The sequence below is a fragment of the Eumetopias jubatus genome, unplaced genomic scaffold (assembly GCF_037043125.1).
Source record: "Eumetopias jubatus isolate StellerSeaLion01/CBP00866 unplaced genomic scaffold, mEumJub1_p1.0 scaffold_3, whole genome shotgun sequence".
In the NCBI taxonomy this organism is placed as follows: Eukaryota; Metazoa; Chordata; class Mammalia; order Carnivora; family Otariidae; genus Eumetopias; species Eumetopias jubatus.
This window is the reverse complement of record NW_028274809.1, coordinates 88,736,220-88,761,897: the sequence shown is the minus strand read 5'-3', so window position 1 is coordinate 88,761,897 and position 25,678 is coordinate 88,736,220. Positions and strand designations below refer to the sequence as shown.

General features: G+C 33.5%; 1 protein-coding gene across 2 annotated transcripts in view; it reads right to left on the bottom strand.

Annotated features, from left to right (window-relative positions):
* The window catches only part of LRP1B (LDL receptor related protein 1B), a 1,880,289-nt gene that overhangs the window by 258,449 nt on the left and 1,596,162 nt on the right, over window positions 1–25,678 (bottom strand). For both annotated transcript variants that reach the window (XM_088022156.1, XM_088022157.1), the window contains 7 exons: window positions 25,252–25,371; window positions 20,836–20,964; window positions 17,364–17,486; window positions 13,218–13,358; window positions 11,900–12,087; window positions 5,631–5,814; window positions 846–931 (listed from right to left, as the gene is read on the bottom strand). In XM_088022156.1, coding sequence (XP_087878282.1) covers window positions 846–931; window positions 5,631–5,814; window positions 11,900–12,087; window positions 13,218–13,358; window positions 17,364–17,486; window positions 20,836–20,964; window positions 25,252–25,371 — 971 coding nt within the window. The remainder of the gene's footprint in view (window positions 1–845; window positions 932–5,630; window positions 5,815–11,899; window positions 12,088–13,217; window positions 13,359–17,363; window positions 17,487–20,835; window positions 20,965–25,251; window positions 25,372–25,678) is intronic.

Sequence of the window (25,678 nt, the reverse complement as noted above, 5' to 3'; positions counted from 1 at the left end):
AGCAGAACAGATACCAACTGAATCTTCCCAAAGAAGCTATTTCTCCTGACAACTAAAAATATACTATACCTAATTGCATGTGATTTCTCTAGTCCATGTAGTAATCACTGTCATTTTAATGACTTGATTTTATGCTATTTTCACTGCAGACTGGGAGAAATAAAAAGTTGAGGTGAGCAATTCAGAATTTTCTCTCCTGTCACGAAGTGCAAATCATACCTTTTTATCTCAAATAACAGATATAAGCAAACTCTGACAATAGAACTCAAACATCAAAATGGAACAACCCAGATTCTCTTGAAGTGGACACGTTGAGGGATGAAGAGGGTAGGATTGAAAATATGTGCCTCACAACCTTTGAACCATGGCTGGATTACCATTACACTTTTGCTCACTTGCTCATTCTAAATTTTAAAGGCTGGAGATCACCATTCCTGTTTTATTTTCTAGTTCTATAAACAGAAACTTAAAATTCTTGAAAAAGCATTATTTTTTAAATCTCAGGGGGAAAAAACAATTTGGGTAATATAAGAAATACTTTAAAACATAATTTTATGCTTTCTCTAATCTACCTTTTCTTGAGACAGTTTTTGCCTTCCATTAATTATACCTTACTTTTTTTTTTTTTTTTTTTTTTTACTTTCTTAGATATGATGTGATGTGACATGTTGGGAACATCACCCGGATAATTCAAACAAAATAAAATTTATGGTAATCTTATATACATACATGCATGTGTCCATGAGTAAGTGCTTCATAAATTCTAATTGTGAGATATTTCTACAGTTCTCATGCATATCTGGAGTACCCATATTAAATATGAAATCATCAAGACAATGTCATACCTGTTTTAAAAGTGTATAGTTGGAGCCATCAGTGCTAATTTTCCTTATTTCATGATGATCAGCAAGAATTAGAAAAGGTTCTTCATCTAAATACCAAGACAAAAAAACAGAATTAGAATTTTATATGTATGGTTTTCAACTTTGCTTGGTTTCAACAGCATTATAAATTTAAATGCAGTGCCCTCTGGTAGATTAATTGTTAAAAAATTCACACTGAGCATTTCAGTTGATAATAAAATGAAAAGGCAGCAGATAACCAGGCAGTATGGGAAATGTAGAAAATTCTAAATGCATCCCTCTCTTTCCCTCAGTTTTCATGAACAGCAGATTATCTAATTTATTTGGAATTGGTGGATAATATCTGCTATCATAATCTGATATTTTTAAATGAGTTTCAGGAAAGAATAAACTACACCTATCTTGGAGAACTATAGTACAGCTAATTCATATAATCAGAAAATTCTTTCTTGATAACCAAATGACCAGCCTTATGCTGCCAGAATAACTTTGGTGAAAATCAGGAGTATCACTGTCTACATATATATCTTTTATCTACCTGGAGACTTTTTTTAGATAATTTTGGAACTCCAGGTTCTGTAAATTTTGTTTGTTAATTTCATCTTTCCCCATAATCTGGCTTTTTTTAATCCTTTAATAGTTGTTAATGGTCTTTATTTCCTTCTTATAGATTGTCTAATATGTTGTAGTATCTCATTTGTTCTAGAATCTAGGAAAAATAAGAAGAATCTGACCATGCTCCAATATATGAAGATCCTCTAAACCTTTAGATCAGTTTTCTCTTCAGAATTTTTTGGAAACAAAATGGATTTTTATTTTTATTTTTTTAAAAGATTTATTTATTTATTTTAGAGAGAGAGAGAAGGAGAGAGAGCCTTCACTGAGGGTGGAGCCTGACAGGGGGCTCAATCTAAGGACCTTGATGTGAAAATCTGAGCCAAAACCAACAGTCAGATGCTTAATTGAGTGCATCACCCAGGTGCCCCACAAATTGGATTTCTAAATAGAAAATATTCAGAAAGTTTTGCACAGCACAATTATTTGAATATGTATCTGAATAATTTAAATTCAAATTGACCACATTCTTGGTTGTTATAATCCAATTAAAGTTTTGTTCAAACACTTTTTAAAGAGCTTTGTTTCTAAGATGAAGTCATATACTTAGTTGCCTGATAAACAAATTTAATGTCAGTAGAAATTAGAAAAAAAAAGAAAAAAGCAATGAAAAAGGCAGTCACTTTATGTAATTAATGTGGATTTAATTATAAATCATTTATTGTTACAGAGTTATTGCTTATGTTAAAAATTATTACTTTCCTCTTCTTATCTTTTAGTTTCACAGTAAATATATAATACATAGGTGCTATATTATATATTAACATAGGTTATGTCAGGGATTAGAAATGTGTGCCACACATGCTGAACATCTCCTTCCATTAGCAAGTGCAGCACCCCCAACCAATCATTCAGTCTTCATGTTGATGCTAAACTGAGACTCAGAACCTTACTACAGAGAGTTGGCTCTGCAGTTGAAGGTACCTTGCCATCTCTTGTCAACTATATTTATAAATATGAAATTAGTCAGTCGCGGTCTACCTTAATACTTAGGCAGTTATGTTCTTTACAGCTTCATGTAATACCTGAAATTCTAAAACTTTTAGAAGAAAACATTTAGAAAAGTCTCCATTAAGGTCTTGGTAATGATTGTTTTAGATATAACATAAAAAACACAAGTAATGAGGGCAAAAATAAGCAGAACTATAACAAATTAAAAACTTCTGCACTGCAAAAGAAACAGCATAATTAGAAGGCAACTTATGGAATGGGAGAAACTATTTGTAAATTATATATCTGATAAGGTATTAATATTAGGGTTAATATTGGAAATATATAGAATTCATACAAATCAGTAACAAAATAAAATTGATTTAAAAATGGGCAGAGGAGGGCCTCCTGGGTGGCTCAGTCAGTTAAGCGTCTGACTTGATTTTGGCTCAGGTCATGATTTCAGGGTTATGAGATAGAGCTCTGTGCTGGGCATGGAGTCTGCTTAAGATTCTCTCTCTCTCCCTCTCTCCCAGACCCTCCCCGCTCTCTATGACTAAATAAATAAATAAATAAATATTTAATTACATTTTCAATATGATTTATAATTATATTATATACATTATATATTATATATTATATAATTATATATTTTGTATATATGTATAATATATATGTTGTATATATACATATATTTTGTATATATATGTATAATATATACTATATATTATATAAATATATTATAAATATAATATATTTAAAATAACATAATAAATAAACAAATAAAATTTATTTAAATAGAAATCAGCAGAGGAACTGAACAGACATTTTTCCAAAGAAGACATACAAAAATGGCCAACAAGTACATGAAAAGATGCTCAACATCAGTAATCATCAGGAGATGCAAATTAAAAACACAATGAGATATCACCTTATACCTATTAGAATGACTATCATCAAAAAGGCCTGAGATAACAAGTGTTGGCAAGGATGTGAGAAAAGGGAACCTCTGTTCATTTGTTGGTAGGAATGTAAATACACAATGGAAAACAGTATGGAAATTTCTAAAAAAGTTAAAAACAGAACTAACATATGAACCAACAATCTTGCTTCTGGATATTTATCCAAAGGAAATGAAAACAGAGTATCAATGATACATCTGCACTCCCATGTTTATGGCAGCATTATTCACAACAGTCAAGACATGGAAACAACCTAAGTGTCCATCAACAGATGAATAAAGAGGATGTGACGTGGATACACATAGATGTAAATATATATTTATATGTATAGATATCTGTATTCAAACACACGTATCAACTTATATATTTGTATTTACACATATGCATATTATATAGTACGTAATGTATATGTATATTAAATATAGTATATATTATATATTTTATCACATACATATGTATTATTATACGTATGCACACAAAATGGAATATTATTCAGTCATGACAAAGAATAAAATCCTGCCATTTACAACAATATGGATGCCCCTTGAGGACATTACACCAAGTGAAATAAGTCAGAGAAAAACAAATACTATGTGAAATCACTTATACGTAGAATCTCAAAAAAGCTAAACTCATAGAAACAGTAGAATGGTGTTTACCAGGTATGAGGGTAAGGGAAATGGGGAGATACTGGTTAAAGAGTACAAACTTCCAGTTACAGGACAACTAAGTTCTGAGAATAAAATGGTGATTATAGATAATAATACTATATACTTGAAAGTTGCTAAGAGAGTAGAGCTTAAATGTTTTTGCCAGAAAAAAGAAATGGTAGTTAGGTGAAGTGATGGAGGCATTCCTAACACCCTGGTGGCAATCTTATTGCAGTATATAAGTGTATCAAATCAACACATTATACACTTTAAAGTTGCACAGTTATTTAAAATTTTAAAAATAAAGTTACAAAGTTTTATGTCAACTACATCTCAGTAAAGTTGGAAAAAATCTATCCTCTCTTTAGCAAAAGATTTATGTTTCAGGAACACTTTGTTTTTGTATTAAAATTATTATTAGTTTCTAATAATTACTGTTAATGAGAAACAACTACAGCATGGATACATGATATAATAAGACCAAAATTGTAATCATTAGCATTCATCTCCTTTATACCAACCTTAGCAAAAAGCTTAGAGTAATAAAAACATTGACTGGTTTTGAGATTTTTCTCTATTCTTATCTTATGTCACTGGATGCATGATGTAGCAAGTAGGTTGGTAAAATTAAAAAAAAAAAAAAGCAGGCTCCAAATAATACACAAATTGATTCAGTGATGAATATTCCAATAAGCTAAAATGAAATAAAAAATTTGAAAGGCCTATTTTTTTTCTCCATAATGTGCAAAGGTTTAACCAGTCGAAAACTAATTTTAAGAATGTCTGTCACTGGTATTTATTTTATGTAAATAAATAAAATATCTAATGTTTTAAATGTTGTCATGTACATATGACATGCATATATATAAGAAACTAGCAATGCTAATCGGATTCACTATACTCAAAGTAAAGGGTTAAGAGACATATTATGTACCAGTTTTTGCTCATTTAAACAGTCATTATTTATTATATACTGCTTTGTATTATTTTAATATGTGTGATTTTCTCCCCTAATGAATTACAGTATTTTTAAAATTATGGTCCATGTTCTACTGAATTTTCTAATCTACAAAATCAAACACACTACTTGGAACAAGTAGAAGTTTAATAATGTTTGCTGAATCACTGGAAGAATTCAAATAGTCCTGTATAGCTGATTTATTGCTGTTGTTGTCATCATCATTACCATTATCATTATTGACCTCTTCTCCTTGGCATGCATATATGAGTGCGTATGGGGTAGGCGAGAAGGAAAAACTATTATAATCCAGTCACAATAGGCTCTTTAATTTTCTTGGCCAAACCTGCTCCTAAGAACCTGTGATGCAGCAGGAAAAACTGCTAGAAATAGTTCTTTTTACTTCTGAGCACTCTCAAAATCTAGAAAGCACTTCATAATTCGCAAGACCATAATGCAATTTTATTACAAACAGAACAGTTTGTGGAGAGCACACAAAATTAGAGTGACAGATTCCTATATCAAGGTAAGTAGGGAAGAATTTGATTTCTCAGAAACAGCAAGGAGGAGTGAATTCAGTAAGAATGGCTATAAAACTCAGAATCCATACGTGTAACTGAGGTTGGATCGGTGGACAAGTTCAGTTCAATACCTGAGAGTGATTTGCAGCCATTTGGGTTATCAGGGTGTATTTCATAGCCGTCTGTACAGAGACACTTGTAGGTCCCATATGTATTGATGCATTGCTGGCTACACGGAAATCCCAAGGAGCATTCATCAATGTCTACACACGTTTTACCATCATCCTTCAGTTGGAATCCAGGCCAGCATTTGCACTAAAGAATGAAAAACAAGCATAATCAATTCATATCATTGTCACTGTCTTTTCCTATTGGATATCCCTTTAGCATGATTCAAGAAAGAAAATCATGTAAGAATAGATAATGGCAAGTCTTTCTGTCTCCAGTGATTTTAATAAGAATCATGTATATTAAGTACAGCTAAAGCTAAAAAAATAACTCTCCCAAGTATCTTCCTTTGATCATCTGAGGTTGGCAAAATTATAAATGTTAACTGACATCATCAAAGCCATGTGACGATAGCATGACAACAACCACAACACTGGCCAACTTGTTTTGTTCTTTTTCTATTACTTGACATTGTATTTTTAGAGGACTTTAACAGTCATAAGAATTAACCATTAAGTGGAGCTTTGAAGATCACAAAACTTGTTACATATGTTATTTTATCAGAGCCTTACAGAAATCTATGATGTAGGTATTATTATTTTTAGTTAACTGATGAGAAACCTAGAGGCACAAAGATGAAGTTGCCTGGATAAAGCCAGTCAGAGAACTGAGACTGTAACATACAGTAAGACTCAATTAGTATTTGTTGACTGGGTCTGATTCCATAAACCATGTTGATGTTGTCTGGAGAAATAAAATAATAGTAACAATTTCCCCACTATAATCAATCTGTATCGTCAAATCTTTTCTTTAGCATCTCTATCATGTACTATATGAACCTCTGATGATGATATGCAATATTTACTAACTTTCATGTAAATTCTGAATACAATGTCACACTATATATGCCTTTGCAGTCCTAAAAAATATGGCATACTGTGATCCTGTGATCAGTCAGTGCCTTTCAGGTCTATACTCAGTTCCTGCCAAGGAGCATATGAGAATTGTAATTACACAAAATGAACCTATAAATGGCCAAATGATTACAATCATATTAACCTTTACAAACACTATTTAGCACTCTTTGAATAAAGGAATGTGCAAATATTGAGTAAGAAAGTGAGTTAAAAAGAAACCCTACATTGTTAAGAGTAACTAGTATTCAAGAGTTACTCAGACCAAACATTTAATAACCTCAGTCATTTATCTGAAGGTAAAAGTGATGGCAGAGCTTTGTATCTATTGGGAAAAATATTAGAGATATATGTGCATATTATTAAATAGCAAACAACTGAGTTTTTTAAGTACCAAAAAAAAAAAAAAACATTATTTGGGGGACAGGAAGCATCATTTTCACCTGAAAGGGCTCTAAGGTGAATTAAATACCTTTTATTAACTTCTTTTACCAGGAATGGATCTCTTTAAGCTCTTAGCACTTTCATCATTAATAATTTACATCAATAATTAGCTAATAATCCTCAGCAATTACATGTTTTGTTTTGGTTTTTTAATCCCTGGGACCCACTAGCAAGCCAGCAAACGAAAGCAAAAGCCACCCCTTGATTTCCTATACTCTCCTCATACATCTCTTACTTTCTTTGAGAACACTCATCTTGCTACCTGATTTAGGAAGGCAAGGCAATTGGTGCTTTGCTATGGCAAAAGAAAGTGAGATGCTTAATGTCACCTAAGTGTACACTTAAAAATACTCAAAGTAGTAAATTTTATGTCAGGTATATTTTACCCCAATTTTTAAAAGAAATAATTTTTTTTAAAACAAAGTGAGAAAATGACAGGATACAAAAAGTTATCACTGAAAAGCACTGGAAAATAGATCATGTGGTCATGGGGTTGGGAAACTGGAGAGCCATAGTCTGACATAGGACCGTGCTGAAATCAAGGGGCACTTTAGGACAAGTGAAAGGAATTTTAATAGAATGTACTGAATTCCTCTCAAAGAATATTATAAAAGGAAATAAACAGCGTCCGAGTTTTAATGGGATTTCTGAAAATTACTTTGAATGACTAATGCCAGGCTTATAGAACTATTAAATCAAAGAGACAGCTTAGATAAAAATACATTTATGGAAAATCAATTTCTTAAAGTAAAATTGGTAAAAGTTACTAAGTGTAATATACATTTCTATAAACAAATGGACTAGGTATTTTAAGGTTATCAGTAACTTTTTAAAAAATTGTTTGTTGAAAGAGATTTTTTAAAAGATAATTTCCACCAACCCATTAACCTTGTTTTATTTTATTTTTTAAAGATTTTATGTATTTATATGAGAGAGAGAGAGAGTTTGAACAACCAGGGGTAAGAGGGAGAAGCAGACTCCCTGCTAAGCAGGGAGTCTGATAATAGGGCTTGATTCCAGGACCCCGAGGTGAAAGGCAGATGCTCAATCAACTGAACCACTCAGGCACCCCTAACCTTGTTTTAACAAAAACATTTTTGCTCCCAAATAACCCAATGGTATCAATGGGAAATTCTACTAGTCTAACTTTTATAAATTGAATGGAAGAAACTAATAGTTATTTGCATCTTCAAAGTTAAAAAAGGAGAGATTCATCTATATTTAATAGAAAATAAGTTTAAAAAATTTTCACCTTCATTTACAAAGAAAAACAATTTTTTATGAAAGGTGATTCATATATATTCAATACCATCTTAATTTTCTTCAACATTGAGAATGACTTCAAATTTTCCTGATTTGTACTAATTTTTATATAGGATCAAACAGCTACCAGAAAGAAATACAGCTACTCAAACTTTTCCTATTACATTCAGAGAAGTTTCCTTGCAGATTTTAAGTGATATTTGGCAAATATTATTCTATTTCTAATATGTACATTAAAACTTATTTCTCTCCCAGAAGCACACTTATTTTTACATGGTAAACTTTACTTCCCATCAAAATAAGATCCTTGCTTTTAGGAAATGTTATTACTCCCTTTTGAATAGTTAGATATATTATATTTGTTTTATAACAAACATGCAAATTGTTCACAGTCCATAAGGTCTAAATTTTGCTTTTGTAAGCAATTTTCATTTTATTGCAGATTTTGGAGGAGGATTTCTTGTAATGCTCTACAGATATTGTCATGAGAAATAGGTTACTGGATGGTTTTCCCCATTCACTGGAAGAGAGAAACTCATAAACTGACTCCCCCCCCCCAAAATATAGAGGCCTTTTGTTGTATAGAAGGCTTTTTACTCAATTTCTTATCAACAAATTATCATGAATATAGATATGTGTGTGTGTGTATAAAATCTCAGCACAATATGTAAAATATTTGCTTTGAAACTTTATTTAAATCTCTCATTTATGATTCTAGTCTCCTCTGCTTGAATTTTCATATTGCTCTTGTTTCCCCAAAAGATGTTTTATTTTATTCATTAGTTTTGACATGTGTACAATATTCAAGAACACTATTCATAGCAATTCTGTCAGGTATATACATAGACTTTCTGAATGATTAAATATGTTGTCTATTTTAACTAGAATTCTCACTTCATTCTACGACTCCTTCTGAGAAGTCAAGGTGAAAATACTAATTTTTAAAAAATTATTAATAAATAAGTATTTCTGTATGATATGTCTTATAAAGTAATTAAAATAGATTTAATATGGCACTCTGGATGATACCTATTTCTACCATAGTGGTTTTCTAAACATGGCATTTCTGAGCACTAAGTACTTCCTATATGCAAGCATTCCATTTTTTTTTTCATTTTTATTTTTTAAAGATCTATTTATTTATTTTAGAGAGAAAGAGAGAAAGCAAATGGGGGGAGGGGCAGAGGGAGAGGGAGAGAGAATCCTTGAGCAGTCTCCCGGCTAAGCATAGAGCCCAACGTGGGGTTCCATCCCAGTACCTTGAGATCATGACCTGAGCTAAAACCAAGAGTTGGACGCTTAACCGACTGAACCGCCCAGGCACCTCATATCCAGGGATTTAAAAAATATTAAACCTAGGGCACCTGGGTGGCTCAGTCGTTAAGCATCTGCCTTCGGCTCAGGTCATGATCCCAGGGTCCTGGGATCGAGCCCCGCATTGGGCGGGCTTCCTGCTCTTGGGAAGCCTGCTTCTCCCTCTCCCACTCCGCCAGCTTGTGTTCCCTCTCTCGCTGTGTCTCTCTCTAAAAAATATTAAACTTCATTCTGAATGTTATATCAAAAAAATGACCATCTTATATTCTATAATTTTTAGATTTCACCAATATTGTTGTGACAGATTTAAGTACATGAAGGATAAGCACAAGGAGATCTACTTTGAAATTAATGTTTTTAGATAGGTAGATATAGATTCTATGATATATAGATTCTATATAAGAATATGGGATGTATATATTAAAGACAGAACTAAAGAACATTTCTAAACTGTGATTTGAAATTTTAACTAATTATCTGTAATAATTCTATGACACATTCCCTAATTTTTCAGGAAACACATCTATATTGATTATGCCTAAGTCACTGGTAATATTTTTCCTGCTTCATGGGTTTCAAAATATTTACTGCCAAAATTAATTATATGATACATATTCATCGCATTTGGAGTTATTTTGGCTCAGTTGTCTTGTTTCATTTTACCTACAATACAACACTTGTGGGTACACGTGTGTTTTAAGTCTGTAAATTTAACCAAGTCTTCTTCATACAGTATTTGGACTAATTTTTTTAAACAAATCTAGCTTTCTTAGTGTTTCATTTTTTATCTCTGTTTTTGCATAGGAGTAAATGATTATTGTAGTTCTCTGGTTATATTTATATACAATAAAATCCTATCAATGTAGTTAAATTAATCATAATACCAGAAATTCAGAAATGGCAAAGTGGTTGCTTGGCTAAATTTACCATTAGATAGAACTGGCTTGTCATAGAATGTCAAAGTTGGCAGGGAAAAAAGTACATCTCTGCAATACACAAATGTTTTCTCTAGCATGCTTTAAAGAAAGAAATTTAGCCGTTGAACACTACATCAAAAACTAATGGTATACTACATGTTGGCTAAATGAACATAATAATAATAATAATAAAAAGACATTTAGCTACAATTTAACCCCTTTAGTAGTGAGAAATGAGGCAGCTCATTCCAATGTAAAGATAGTACTTTAGAACACTTTTCCTCATATTGAACAGATTCTGCTTCCCAACTGATAATTCCAACCTTGGAAACAACTCAGACTAGGTCCGTTCCCTAATCCAGGATTTCATATATTTGAATATAGCTAATATATCTTTGCTCTAGGCAAAACTTCCTCCAATGCTGTGTGTTCCAGACTCCTTATGGTTCTGGATGTATAAATTTGTATACACTACAATTTGTCAAGATTCCTCTTAAAATGCCGTGTCCATTAATGCGCATAGTATCCCAGGTATGTTTTGCCCAGCGCAGAACTCAGTAGAATAAAATCTACCCTCTGTAATGGTCTTAACTGGCATTAGACTGTCTCTGTGTTTTGTAGGAGCCTGTCCTATTTCTGATTCATATAGAGTTATCGCTCAGTTAAAAACACTGACTTTCAAATGAATTGCTTTTCCTGAGATTTTCCCACACTTACATAACCAATTTTAACCTAATGTACAGCTTTAATTTTAATATTATGCTCATTTGCATCCTCCATTCCAACATGAATGAAACAGGAATGTTTTCAAAAGCTATTCCTGTCAATCAATTTTGTCAGTGAATCACGCTCTTTAGGAAATGGTAACAAAAACCAATTAGGATATTAGGCATGATTTATTTTTAGTGTGCCTGCACTCAGTCCTAATAATTCAAGCATTCTATTTTTTTCTTCCTGTTTATATGAATAATATTGTATTATCCAGTGCTGCGGTAAATAAATGATTAGCCCATTTCACTTCAAAGATGGGAGGAAGAATGAGGGAAGAAATGGGAACTTAAGAGTTGCATACATATTTATGTGCTATTAACATAGTGCGATCTCCCTAAACCCTGGTCTTCCCTTGCTTTTTTTTTTTTTCCTTTATATTCAGCATATATTGAAGAACACATTGACATTTTTGTCTTTCTGAGCATATTTTTACAATTTTTATACCACATTATTATCATGAATTGCTTATATAGACTCTATTCGTTTAAATAGTTTTACCTAACAATATTATAAGGCATTTTAGGTCTTACAGCTACATTGGATTGAATGGTATTCATTACCTCAAATTCCAATGTATCACGTGATTTACTATTTTTGATGAGTACCCACCTTGTAACTGACTGGAAGGTCCTGACAATCTTGAGAACATCCACTGATTTTCTTACTCAAACATTCATTTACATGGCAGTTTCTCTCATCTGAGCCATCACCACAGTCATCCTTATTGTCACAAAGTCCTCCCCTGGGAATGCACCTGCCATTTTTGCACATAAAAAATGAACTGTTGCATGACTGTTCTGGAAAAAGAAAATAAAACAAATGGAACATAAAGGGCATGCCATTGTTTTATACTACAATTGCTGAAAACATTCACAAATATGATAAACTTATCTCAAATATTATCATAAATATATAAAATAATATATAAATATATAAAATCCTCTATAGTGTAGTATTTTATACACAAAATATAAAAAAATCAAGGGCAAATGGCACTTTCATGTTCAACACTTACAATCTTTCTTTGTCATGAAAATTAGCAGTCAAAATAAGCACCTATAGTAAAATTAATGGAATATTTCTGTCTTCATCCATATTGTGAAGAATTAATTCAAAAGTATAATGATAGTTTGACATTTCCCTTAAGCCGTACATCTCTGAGAAATTATATGTCACTAAAAATTAAGAATCTAGAATAGGTAGGTATTCCTAAATTCTTTGTCTTGGAAATATAATATTGACATTTTTAAGTCAGGGCATAAAAAGGATATTTGCGGTGAATAATAGTTGTTCCAAAAATAGCTATGGAAAAGGAGTTTGGGTTTTGCAGCTACTCATAACCTGATGACTTGAACATTACTCATTATCATACATGATAAAAGAAAGCCTATTAGCATGTAAAGTACATGAGAAAAAAGTAATTGTGTTTACCTGAAATATATGACTATGTATTCAGTCTTTGGAATAGTGAAATGATAAATAGACCAAGTTTGGCTCTGTATATATTTTTGTTCAAACGATATGCAATTTACTTCATTTTGCCTAAGTATCACTAATGCAGACTTTCTCTCAGTAAATCTCAACTTATTTTGTTTGAGTTTTCAAATAAGTCCATACAAGGAAATTATTTTCACATAAAATCATGTATTAAGGAAAAAATGACTTTTTTTGAAGGGGTCACCGTGATGGATTCATTAGGTTCATTGCCCCAAATCTTATTTTAGCACAGATTTAAATTTCTAAAACTAGCTGCAAAACAGAGTTGATTACTTGGATCCTACATGGTATCACTCGAAACATCACATGCTTAATTATTTGCATTCCTTTTCATTGAATATCATACGAGACTGAAGTACAAATCAGAGTCACAGTTTTGCCATTGAAAAGCAAATTTGGGAATAATTATAATATTATATGTTTTCTGTACCTGCATTTCTGCACTTTGGGTTTAAAGGTGCTTCATCCGAATGATCAGGGCAGTCAAAGTCTCCATCACATTGCCATTGAGTATTTAAAAGACATCGTCCATCAGCACAACTAAATTCTTCGGCATTACACTTTCGATATCCTAGAGACAAAGAAATAAACATTTGCATTCCGTCATGTACACTATACCTAGTTAACCATGGGAGTTACCCATGTCTCCTATGGGAAGTGTTTCTTATTTGTCCCTTTTTGGGAGAGTGGTCATACTTGCAAGAGATATTTGTGGATGAGAAGTAGGATTAAGAGCCAGGAAATAAAATCAAAAACAAGGCAATCTTACTGTTTCTAGGCTAGGAAACAAAAATGCAATACCCAAGGATATTATCTCTGTTCACCTATTATCTATATCCTAAAGATTTCCTTTTGAATGGAAACCAAGAATAAAGCTATTAATTTTTTTTCAAGACTAAACTTGGTTAGGTATAGTACCAGAACATATGGATGAAGTGATTCCAAGTTATAATGATAATTCTCAGAAGCCATAATGCCATGTTTATGTTTGGGAAGCAGCATTGAAAGTGTAAAGACATTGCTAAAGTGAAAATAAAAAAAGGTAATATATAAAGCAATAAGCACAAAACTATTGTAATTATCCTATATATTGATACTTAGAGGCATTGAAGAGCTTTATTCAAATCACAGTATCAACCCATCAATTTTTAATGATCGTATCTATATACCTGTTTGTAAGTAAAACTCATTTGATCTTGAGTATTACGGGTTTTAGATTGAATATTTCCTAAGTTTGTTAACAATAAAAACTATCATTTCTATTAGAAACTTTCTGGTAAATCTGGTAAATATTCTACTTTTGAAGAGAGGAAATAAGATCTATATGTTTATTAACAAATAAACAAAATTCCAATATAAAAATAATTCAACAATGATTATACAATTGAGATGTTTATCATACTGAAAGGCAAAACTACAGTGTTCTAAACTACCTCCAATTTCCCTGGTCTTTCTTCCTCCCCCCCTTCACTAGTTCATTCTCTTCAGTCAATAGGTACATGACATTCAAGTCTCTCCTAGCCCAGTAACAATAAAAATCCACCGGGGGTGCCTGGGTGGCTCAGTCAGTTAAGCAGCCTACTCTTGATTTCAGCTCACGTCACGATCTCAGAGTTCTGGGATCAAGCACCAACCCCGCCCCCCCAGGGCTCCATGCTCAGCGGGGAGTCTGCCTGAAGATTCTCTCTCTCTCTCTCTCTCTGCCCCTTCCCCTGCTCATGCACTCTATCTTGCTCTCTCTCAAATAAATAAAAATAAAAATCTTTTTATAAAAAAATCCATCCACATAACTCTTAACTACACAGTACTCTTCTTCCTTACTACCCTATCCAACATTCCCTTACTTATCTCCAATTCATCGTCGATTCATTGACATCCATTTCTACAACATCTGCCTTCTCAAATTCCTCTCAGAGCTAAGAAATACCAAGTGACAAGTGTCAAATTCAAAGGTGTCTCAGACTCCTATTTCACTTTCCTGCAGCATTTGATGTTGTTGAGCACACTAGCTTGTAAATAATTTCCTGGTTTAATATTTACAATCCACTCCCTTGGCATCTTTCTTATTCTTTTGTTGTTCCCTTGTATCCTTCTTTCATTTTCATCTCCTGTTCCATCCTAAAATATTGTAGGTGAAGGCCTAACTGCAGTCTTCAGCCTATTGTTCTCTTCTCTCCCTTTTTTTTTTTTTTAAGATTTTATTTATTCATGAGAGACAGAGAGAGAGAGAGAGAGGCAGAGGGAGAAGCAGGCTCCCAAGGAGCAGGGAGCCCGATGCGGGACTCGATCCCAGGACCCCGGGATCATGACCTGAGCCGAAGGCAGACGCTTAACCATCTGAGCCACCCAGGCGCCCTCCTCTCTCCCTTTCTGCTGTGTCAGGTGTTCTCACTCTTTGTCCTATTTTGAATATCACCTTAATGCCGGTGGCCACCAAATTAATCTTATTTGTCCTGATCATACTTCTGGTCTCTGGAGTTAATTTTCAAATACTCACTGTATAGCTTCATGTGATTATCTGATTAACACTTTGGAGTGAAAGCATCCCAAATTAATTCTTTTTTTACATTTTCTTCTCCTACACCAGCAAAACTTGGCCCTTCACCTCCTGTGTTCCAAATCTCATTAATGATGGTAACACCACCCACCAAGTCATCCAAGCTAGAAATTCTCCTTTATCCTCCATATCTGACTGTAAATGAATTCTGACCCATTCTGCTCTTTCCATTCCAATATATCTGCCCTGGTTTATTATCACCTCATTAATCATCAGAACTATTGCAATAATCTTCTAACTAGCTTACTTTTCACCTAATGGCTCTCCTCTCCCAGGGCAATATTTCATCCACTCTGCTGAAAAAGATGGGTCTGAAACATATTTTGACTGTGGCATTCCCTGTTTGAAATGCATGCTGGCATGTGAGAGCCAAAATAATTAAATACAAACACTGTTTTTCAGACTTTTTAGAACCCAGCTTCAACTTTCTAACTTCAATTTACCTCACAAAAGACTAATTGCTATTCTTCAACCATGTCAATTTGTAGGCATTTGTAAACATACATAGAACTTTCTATGTGTCTAGAAATATTCTAAGCACTTTACAAATATTAATTCATTTAATTCTCTTAACAGCTCTAAGAGTTAAAAATGTTATTTTATATATATATATATATTTTTTTTTTTTTTTTTTTTACAGATGAGGAATTTAGGGACAGAAAGGTGCAATACCGTCAAAGGTCACACAGATAGTAAGCGGCAGAGCCAGGATCTGGACCCAGGCCATCTGGCTCCAAGGTCCATGCTTTTAACCACTGTGTTATTTTATCTACCATCTAAATATGACTTTCTTTAACATTCCCTGCTTCTGTTCTTTAGTGCTTCAAAAATTATTCTCTCAACTCTGATCCCATGTATTGTGATTCTTACTCCCATCTGACAATGTGTGCTCTTATTCTATCTTGTATTTGTGATTTTCCTGTTTGTCTGCAATTTCTTCTAGTGGGATCTATGTCTCATTCATCTCCATATCAACTGAGTAAGTGTCTAGCAGAGGGAAGATATCCAATCAGCATAACTCTACTTCAGATTTACATCTTGAGTTATGATATATCTTTTAAAATATCACCTTGAATCCATGACTTAATGGTGAAGTGATCATAAAAACTGGTATCCACTGATTTCAAAGAGATTGCTATCAAAGACAAGGCAATAGACACAACACAGGGAGGACAAAAGGGGGCACTAAATCGATTGCCTTTCATGATTATATGTGGATTTTACGGCTTTTCATTTTATATTTATTCATGTATGCATTTAAGTTTGTTTTGGTTTTTTTTAACAAAAAATACTAGGTTTACGTTAAGACTTCAGTTTCAACTAGGAATTTTTAATGATTTTCACTACAAAAGTTACACATATATGTATTTGTATATACATTATGTATGTGATGGTCAGATAAATATATATGCAATGACAAGATACATTTCATCATAATAAAATTAAATTTTAACAAGTAAGTGCACATGTAAAAAGTTAAGGTGAAAAGAAAATGTCAAGTATCCAGTTTCTCCAATAATTGTGAATTCTATTATTTTTTCCTCACTCAAATACTTGATTTGGCTATAAGACTGAACTAGCTAGCCACATATTGTCTTTAAAGTTGAAAGTACTTTCAACCAAAGACATTTTTATGACCATTTCCCCATGTGGTTCCTAATAAGAACATACTACAAGTAGGCATGCTCTCCAAATCAATGTGTAATTATGCTAGAACTTAAACAGGTTATTGCAGTACTTCCATGTACAGCTGAATTTACATGTCTTAGTGACATTAAGAAATGTGTTGTTTTCATCATTTATTTCTATATTTCTTTTTTTTTAAGCTTTTATTTATTTATTTGAGAGAGGCAGAGAACAGAGGGAGAGAGTGAGAAGCAGACTCCCTGCTGAGCAGACAACCTGATGCTTAACCTACTGAGCCACCCAGGCGCCCCCGATTCTATATTACTTGAGTCATCTTAAAAGACCATTTGTCAGCCTGAGAACCTCTTGCATGAAAAGTCTGGATATACGTACCACACTGCGGTGACTCATCAGAGCCATCCCCACAGTCATCATCATGATCACAAACAAATTGCTTGGGGATGCACACTTCATTATGACACATGAAAGCATTTTCATCACATGTATTATTGGGGGCTAAGAAAGAGATCACAAAGAATAAAGTTAGATGACTACCTATTTTATCTTCCCCCACCTGAAGAGCTTAGGGGATGTATGCTCTTATTCTCAATAATTAATAGTTATTTAGAAAAAGGTAAGTTTGTGCAATATTCCATTCATAGTATATATGAACATACATATAAATTCATAATATATATTAACATCCACATATTTATATACCAAATATATGAATGTAATTCAAACTTTCAGTAGTAATACATTCAACAATTCCAGAGTGACCCTGAAAATTTCAGGCCACTTAGCAATTTGTAAGTTTGTTGAAGGATGAATTCAAAGGTTTATATGTGATTAAAAAATAAATCACTCAACTCTAATAATGTGGCTGGGTTTTCTTCTGTCTTCATGCCTGTAGTAACACTAGTAAAGTGATAAAAAACCTTGCTTCTTGTGAAAAATGGAACTGAAAAGACTACCAAGTGCTAGTAATGCTCTTGATGGAAGTGAAAAGAAAATACCAAAAGAGCTAAGAAAGTTATTATCTCTACGATGAAAATAAAACTTTTGGGTTAAATTAAGACCTGTGGTGTGATAAGCCCAATCATTAAGTACCACATCAAATTAGGAATATCTACCCACAAAATGGAATATTGATTCTTTCAGTATCCTGATCCATTACAGTAGTGCTGTAGCAAGGATCCTAACCAAGGGGGAAAATGGTTGACCAAAAAGTACAATAACCTTCAGCAAAAGTTCAAAAGCTGGTAACTTGTGCAGAGTGAATAACAGAACCATATGCATAGAATCATAGCAGTTTTAGGAGATCACTTAAAAATTTTCAATTACCTTGTCATATTTAAAGGATAAATGCTAGGTTAGGACTCAAGATTTGGGATATATCGAATGAAAAAATAATCTGCTATATAATATATGTTAACTAAACTTATTGTGGTAATCACTGTGCAATATTATATATACCAAGTCATTATATCGTACACCTAAAACTAATACAATGTTATATGTCAATTATATCTCATTTTTATTTTATTATTTTTTTAAAGATTTTATTTATTTATTTGACAGAGAGAGACACAGCGAGAGAGGGAACACAAGCAGGGAGAGTGGGAGAGGGAGAAGCAGGCTTCCCGCTGAGCAGGGAGCACAACGTGGGGCTCGATCCCATGGGATCACGACCTGAGCCAAAGGCAGACACTTAACGACTGAGCCACCCAGGTACCCCAATTATATCTCATTTCTAAGTAAAGTAAAAAAGAATCTGATATATGCCATTATAGTATACCAGAAAGAGGAAAGTTTTGCAAAAGTCACTCTACTACTTATGATTTGTAACCTGAGGAAGGTATTTACCTTCTTGCTGCATCTGTTTCTTTATCCGTTTAGTGGGATAATAAAATCTATCTGATAAACTTCTTCCAAGAACTAGGTAAGGTATATGAAGCAGATCAGCTCATTTTGGGTACTCAATAAATTCCTAGGTGCTATTTAAATTCCTATCTGTGAAACAATTATTTTTGGCAGATCCTCAAAAACATTTCACTGAGATACTGGGGGAATTCAATAATGTAAATAAAAACACCTCCCAAAATAATTGGCATAGAATGGGCACTTGAAAAAATTTACATGCCTTCTAACCTCCTCCTCCCATGTCTTAATATGGACTTCCCTCTACCTAGAACACCTGTTTTTATTTCTTCTCTTTGTGCTTTATGACTCAGATAATGTTACTACTTTTTCTTGAAATCCTTCCATGATACCTCTACTCTTTTTTATATATTATTTCTTTGTGATGATCAGTATCTTTTCTATATTTCACTCTGACACTTAAGGCATAATGATTCTTTTACAAGTCTATCAGCTCCCTAGCCCCAGACTTCTCCATATTCCAAAAAGGAAATCTCTGCTTTCAAGTCAGTAATGACAAAAATAGAGACATGAGTCAGTAAAACAGAAAGAATTCCTTGGATTTAATCAAGTGTAATTTATTTTCAACAAATTTATTTTCAAAAGTGGTGTGGAAGCCACGTAGGAGCAGCTTTAAATACTGCCCGTTATCATAAAAGTAAAATGCTATTACTAATAACTCCTCTAACTTTGAACTGTATGACAGCTTATATAACTCAAGTGAATTATGCCAATTCCAGTAGATGAATTATTTTTTAAAACATAAGCAACAGTGGCTTATTTGGCATTAACACTTTCAGGTCACTTGAGTACGGTTGTTGTATTTTAGCATAATTTACTTAATAGCACCCATGTGGTCCAATAGTGCTAATATGTCTCCCAGGATGTTAACTTGCTACAATAGCAACAGTATACTGGGACCATCTGGATCCCTGAATTGATGCATAATCCTTTATTATGTAGCCCTCAGTGGCCCCATTGACCTTTACAGACACACATATCAGTTTCAAGATCAAAGTGAATTATTCTACAATAGCATGAGTTCTGTGCACATAGGCCTGCCTTAAAGTTTTCTTTTTCCTTCTCCACGTTAACTATTCCCCTCACCCCCATATACACATACCCACATACACCACACACACCTACATTATGGCTTTAAATATAGTTTTAAAGACCTGAAGACAGGTCATTGGAGAGATGATTGGCAGAATTCACTTTAATGAGAATTCATAGCACTGTTTCTGATAAATTGCTCAGCTCAACAGATCCCCTAAATGACCTTGGGACCTGCATTCAAATATTCAGTCCCTTCATTCTCTTGATCATGCAAAGGAATTTATCTAAACTTTTACTATTGAGCAATTCTGTGAAAATTTCCTGAGGTGACCAAGAGTCAGAAACTTAATAAATCATCTGACCTCCAAAGGTGTTCCCGATACCCCAGCTTCATTCAGCTATATCCATACTATTTTTATCTGACCTAAGGGTTAACACCCTCTCCGTAGGACTAATAGGTGTTTACTGACCTTCTGATCAGTGGTTATTTGGGATCACATCAGCCATTTATAAGAGTGTCTGTAATAGGCAATCTTAAAGCCTTTGTGGGGGTGGGGGTGGGGTTCTAAAAAGAAAATAAATCTACCACAGTCAGACACAGATCAGGTAGCTACATAATTTCAGAAGCGAAAGGATGAATCTGTGTTCATCAGAACAGTTTTAAAATGGGTGGTCTCACTGTGCATGTTTGAAAATCTCTGAACAGCAGTTGGTTAGAGAGGTTGTTGAACTACTATGATCACAACATCCCACCTGATTAATTCTGGTACTACCTATGAGTCCAGGGATTGGGAAAGCGAGAGAAAATGCAATATGGTAAGTACTGCAAAAGCAAGAGTCTGAGGCAGCTGACTCAGCTTTCCTTCACACAGAGCCCTATGTGTCCTACCACAGCCTGCTGTGGAGAGCTCATCACTTCCATTTGGACAGTCCCTTTCACCATCACAGAGCCAGTGTCGTGGCACACAGGCATGGGAGCCCTGGCAGCTGAACATGTCCACCGCACAGGTGGCAGCACCTGAAACCCAAGGAGAGAATGCCATTAAGATCACTGCATGTCTGCTGGGAAAGAGCTAACATTTCTATTCCCCTTAGAAAGGAAGGAAACAGAAGAACGTTGCTGACAAGGAAGAGATTGTTGCTATTTGGAATCATCACATAGTATCCTTCCTATAGATGTTTACACATTTTCCTCTCAGATCCCATTCCTTCCTAAGTGCACGTATTATATTTCTTAAGGCTACATGGCAGAAAATAATAAACATCTTTTCTCCTTATAAAATGTAGCAAAGCATAGAAATGCCATAGAATTGTGAATAAACTATGATAAAATTTCTAAAAGACTGAACCTATAATAATAATAATAATAATGGCATTTTTATTGCTTAATATATGCTAGGCACTTAATATATTAACTCATTTAATTCTTGCAAGAATTCCAACCAGTAGAACTATTATTGGTCTCATTTCACTGAAAGGAAACTGAGGCTCAGAGAAGTTAAAAAGCTTCAGAACATCACAAGTTGCACAGGATGCCACATGTTGAACTGGGAGTCTTCTGATTGCTAAGCACCTTCTCTGAACCGCTAATGTCATGACTGTTACTCCCCACCTTGTGTTGTTGAAAAGAATAAATATACCCATGTCCCTTTTGTTTGTACACACTTAATGAATAAAATCTACTTTTTCTCTGCTCTGTCAATTCAATGTCCCTTTAGACGCATGACGTTTTTCAAATGTAAACAGAAAAAAAAAAATGCTTGCTGGCTTTGATTATAAATTCAAAGGGTCATAGGTGGTTTCTTTGTTTCTCCTTCTGTGGGTATAGGGCAATCATATGAAATAGAACATAATTATTTCTCATGATGTTTACCTAGCACCTAATACAGTTATACATACATATATACACATATACATATACACACACACACACACGTATTAAATGTTTTATTTATTTATATAAAATACTTGTTGAGTGAAACAGTTACATGACCCTCAGATCATGTTCTAACTTTTCTTTAACTTCATTTTCCTGTGAGCAAAAACTGCCTATAGGAGAGATGCTAAAAGACATATTGTTAGAATTATTTAAAAAAAATGCTAATATCTGCAGGAAGAAAATATGACTGAATAGAATGATGAGAGATATTTGGTTTCAAACCTTTAAAGCAGTGACCAAAATGCTTTAATTATAGAATGATTATCATCTTTCTTTTCAGCTGTAGAGTTGTTATGAGCAGATAATCCTTTTCAATGTAATGCTTTCAATATGGGGGGCAGCAGGGTGCCAAAATAAAACCCTTTGAGGATTTTTTCCATCATAAACATGATTGTCCTTGATATATACTTTAGCTTGGAGGATAGGATGGAAAGTGAATATAGAAAAGTCCTCCAGGTAATTCAGATTTGCTCATCTGATTGAGGATCAGTGTTAATAGAATGGGGTTTAATAGGATATCTATTACTGGAAGAAATAATAAAAAATCTATTAAATAAATGTTGCTTTCATTTAAAAACGATTTTACCTGCTATTATGTCTTTAATACCTTCTATAATAAAATCATCTTCCTACAGGACTTATTTTTATACTATTCCCCATTATGATCTATCTTTTTAAGCTTGCCATAAGAATATAAAGTGTCACTTTCATTATTATACTCTCAATTAGTGCTTTAATTTCCATAATATTTTCGTTATTTAGCTTGAGATTTTTAAAAAGTGCATTCTCTTTAGTAAGGATGTTTTGATACATGTAAAACTCCTTGTCTACTTTCTTATTATCATCCCAATTTATTCTCAAGGTAGGCATAACAGAGAAAACATCAATTTGGCTGTTGAGAAATTTAATTCTGTATGACCTTGGAGAAGACTTAAGTGTCTGAGTTTCACTATTTGTAAAATGAGGGGTATGACTAGATAATTACTAAGATACCCTAAGGTATAAGATGGCATAAAGCTCTTTGCAGCTAATTTTCTGGCTCCCCTGATAATATTCAACAGCTTCTGTATTAAGAGCATGCCAAAACATCATAGTCAATCGGAAAGGAAATGGGCCAAAGGAAAAACGCATGGCTTCGTTCCATGTTTACCCCAGCCATCTGGAGACACATTACCTTCCTTAGGGAAATGAATCCCAAGAAAGGAAGAAGACAAGCTGAAAGATTTCTACCAGATCCATCTTGTGCACCTGCTCAGATACAATATTTGATTGGTAAGAGTCACTACCCCATTAGGAAGGATTCAAGAAATCTGAATTCAGGTCTTAGATCTGTCATCACTGATTCACTGAGTTTCCTCAGGCAATTTATTAACTTCTATGAGTTTCTCTTTTATCATCTGTCAAATGATGAAGGTGTACTAGACTACAATTTTCAAAATGGGATCCTCAGATCCCGAGTCAAAACTACTATCGTGCTTATAAAGAAAGCTTGTACTTACAGCACACATTAGAATATTTGAAGGTGAAGATTAAGAATCTTCATTTTTAGCAAACTTCTAAGAAGGCTCTTTTGTGTGCTAAAGAGGATAACCACTGAGATAAATTATTTATAAAGTCCCTTCCCAATCCTGGTATATTAGGTTCAGTTTATTGAATAATATTTGGTCTAAAGCAGTCTTTTTTATGTGGCACCAGCTTGGTAGTTAGCATATAAAATGCAGCCTGTATTTAAATTAAATAGAGACTGGGTGTGTTGACAACAGGTAAACATGTCCATTACCACTTTAATTCTTTTAAATAAATTATCAGGGCACTGGTAGATGTAGATGTGGCAATAACTCTGAAAAATAAGGGAGAGAGCAGGAGAAATGGAACAAAAGGGAATGGAAATAAATTCATTTATATTGTATACATTGGTCATGTTAGATGATCACAAGAGTTACATAAGGGAGATCTTTTTGTAGCCTTCTAATAGGTAAGGAAAATACAGATGTGGGAGAATTCAACTCTAGTTTCAGAGTCTTTATACCTTCTACTGTATTGTGTCCACTCAGGAAAGACAGAGGTATCAATTGAGCCATTTAGTGTAGGGTTAAACAGAGGGACAAAAAGCAAGATGATTTTAAAGACTGGCAACATGCCCAACCCATCGTGAGTAGGTAATTCTTTTGTTAAAATTAAAGAAAGATTTAATAGCAACGAGTAACAAAGTAGTTAAAAGTGACTAGCCAGGCATCTAATTGATTACTGATTTCTTTTTCCTTTCAGGGCTTTTTGATAGTGATCTTTCTATATTTATTTGTTATAAAACTAAGTTGTTTCAGCTGTGTAAATAAAAAGTAGACTTGGGGTGGCTTAAATACAAGAAAATAAATTGCCTGCTTTCAGAGGACAACTCCAGTTTTATATTATTTACAGAAAACTTCAGTTTAGCTTGAGTAGTATAAAATCCTATCTATCTGCCTCCATGGTACTGATCTAAAAAGCAGGCCACCATTACCGAAATTTAAAAGTGGTGCTACGTACACTTAACTCCGTACATGCACCTTATTCTATGACTCGGGTCCTTTTCTCTCTAAAATAGGACAGTAACCAGCTATGAAACAGTACTGATATAATGAGTAAATATTTTATGCCTATAAATACAAACACCCATATAGAAACAAATCAGAAAGATAGATAGACAAAGAGGCATAAAAATACATGAGTAGAATGCTTGGCTATTTGTAATAAATTTATACAGATTAGATCAATTCCTTCTTTTACCCCTTATAAAAGTAAGTTAACAATTCCATTTATTTGTTAAATGTTTGTGATTATTTAAAAACAATTACATTGGCTTTGTTGCTGATATATAGTAGGACACTCAACCTCTAATCCTATAAAGTTGTTTTTTGAAGTACATTTTAAAATTATATACAATAGCCCTCCTTTTTTACTTCCCCTTTAAAATAATTCAATAACAATAACCACTATAATACACATATACACACACAAATAGCATCAGTGTATTTTGAAGGGCAAAATAGCAAAGCCTATCAAAGGCCATGAAAAATGTTTGATCTTTTGATGCAAGTAACCCCAGTCACTGAGCTCTAGTCCAAAGAAGTAATTGAAGACTAAAAAAAATAAAATTTACAAATACATTCATTGTGTGGATATTCAGGAAAAATCCTAAAAACTGAATGACTGTGTACATAAAAATAGTAGAATAATAGGTTGTCATTAAAATATGAAACCAGCTACACAGAAGTGTATATATAAATTTAATGTCAAATTTAACAGTTTTTATGTATGCCCTAAAATGATAGTGGGTATATATCATATGCCTAAAAATTGAATGAGAACACAGGAGAAACAACTCACCACAAATGCTATCACTTTCATCAAATCCATCCCCGCAATCATCCTCTCCATCACAGATCCAATGTTTAGATATACATTTTTGTGCAGAACAAGCAAATTGGTTCCAAGAACAAGAAGAATCTAGAAGACAAACAAAAATGTTTGCTTCATGTGCAAAAGAAAAAAAAAATATCTGAGACCATCTTAGGGCAGGTCTGACAGTGAGAAAGTCCTTCCTTAGACTTTGCTAAAATAAATTGTCCTATAATAAAACGAGTCAAATTCCTCTTCTCTATGACAGCTCTATAAAATTTTGACAACAGCCTGCATATTCCCTCTGAGTGTCCAGGTGATGCAACATTTTTCCTCCCACAGAATTCTCACAGGGCTTGACTTTGAGCTACTCATTATGCTAGCCACTCTCCCCAAAGTATATTCCAGGGTGTCA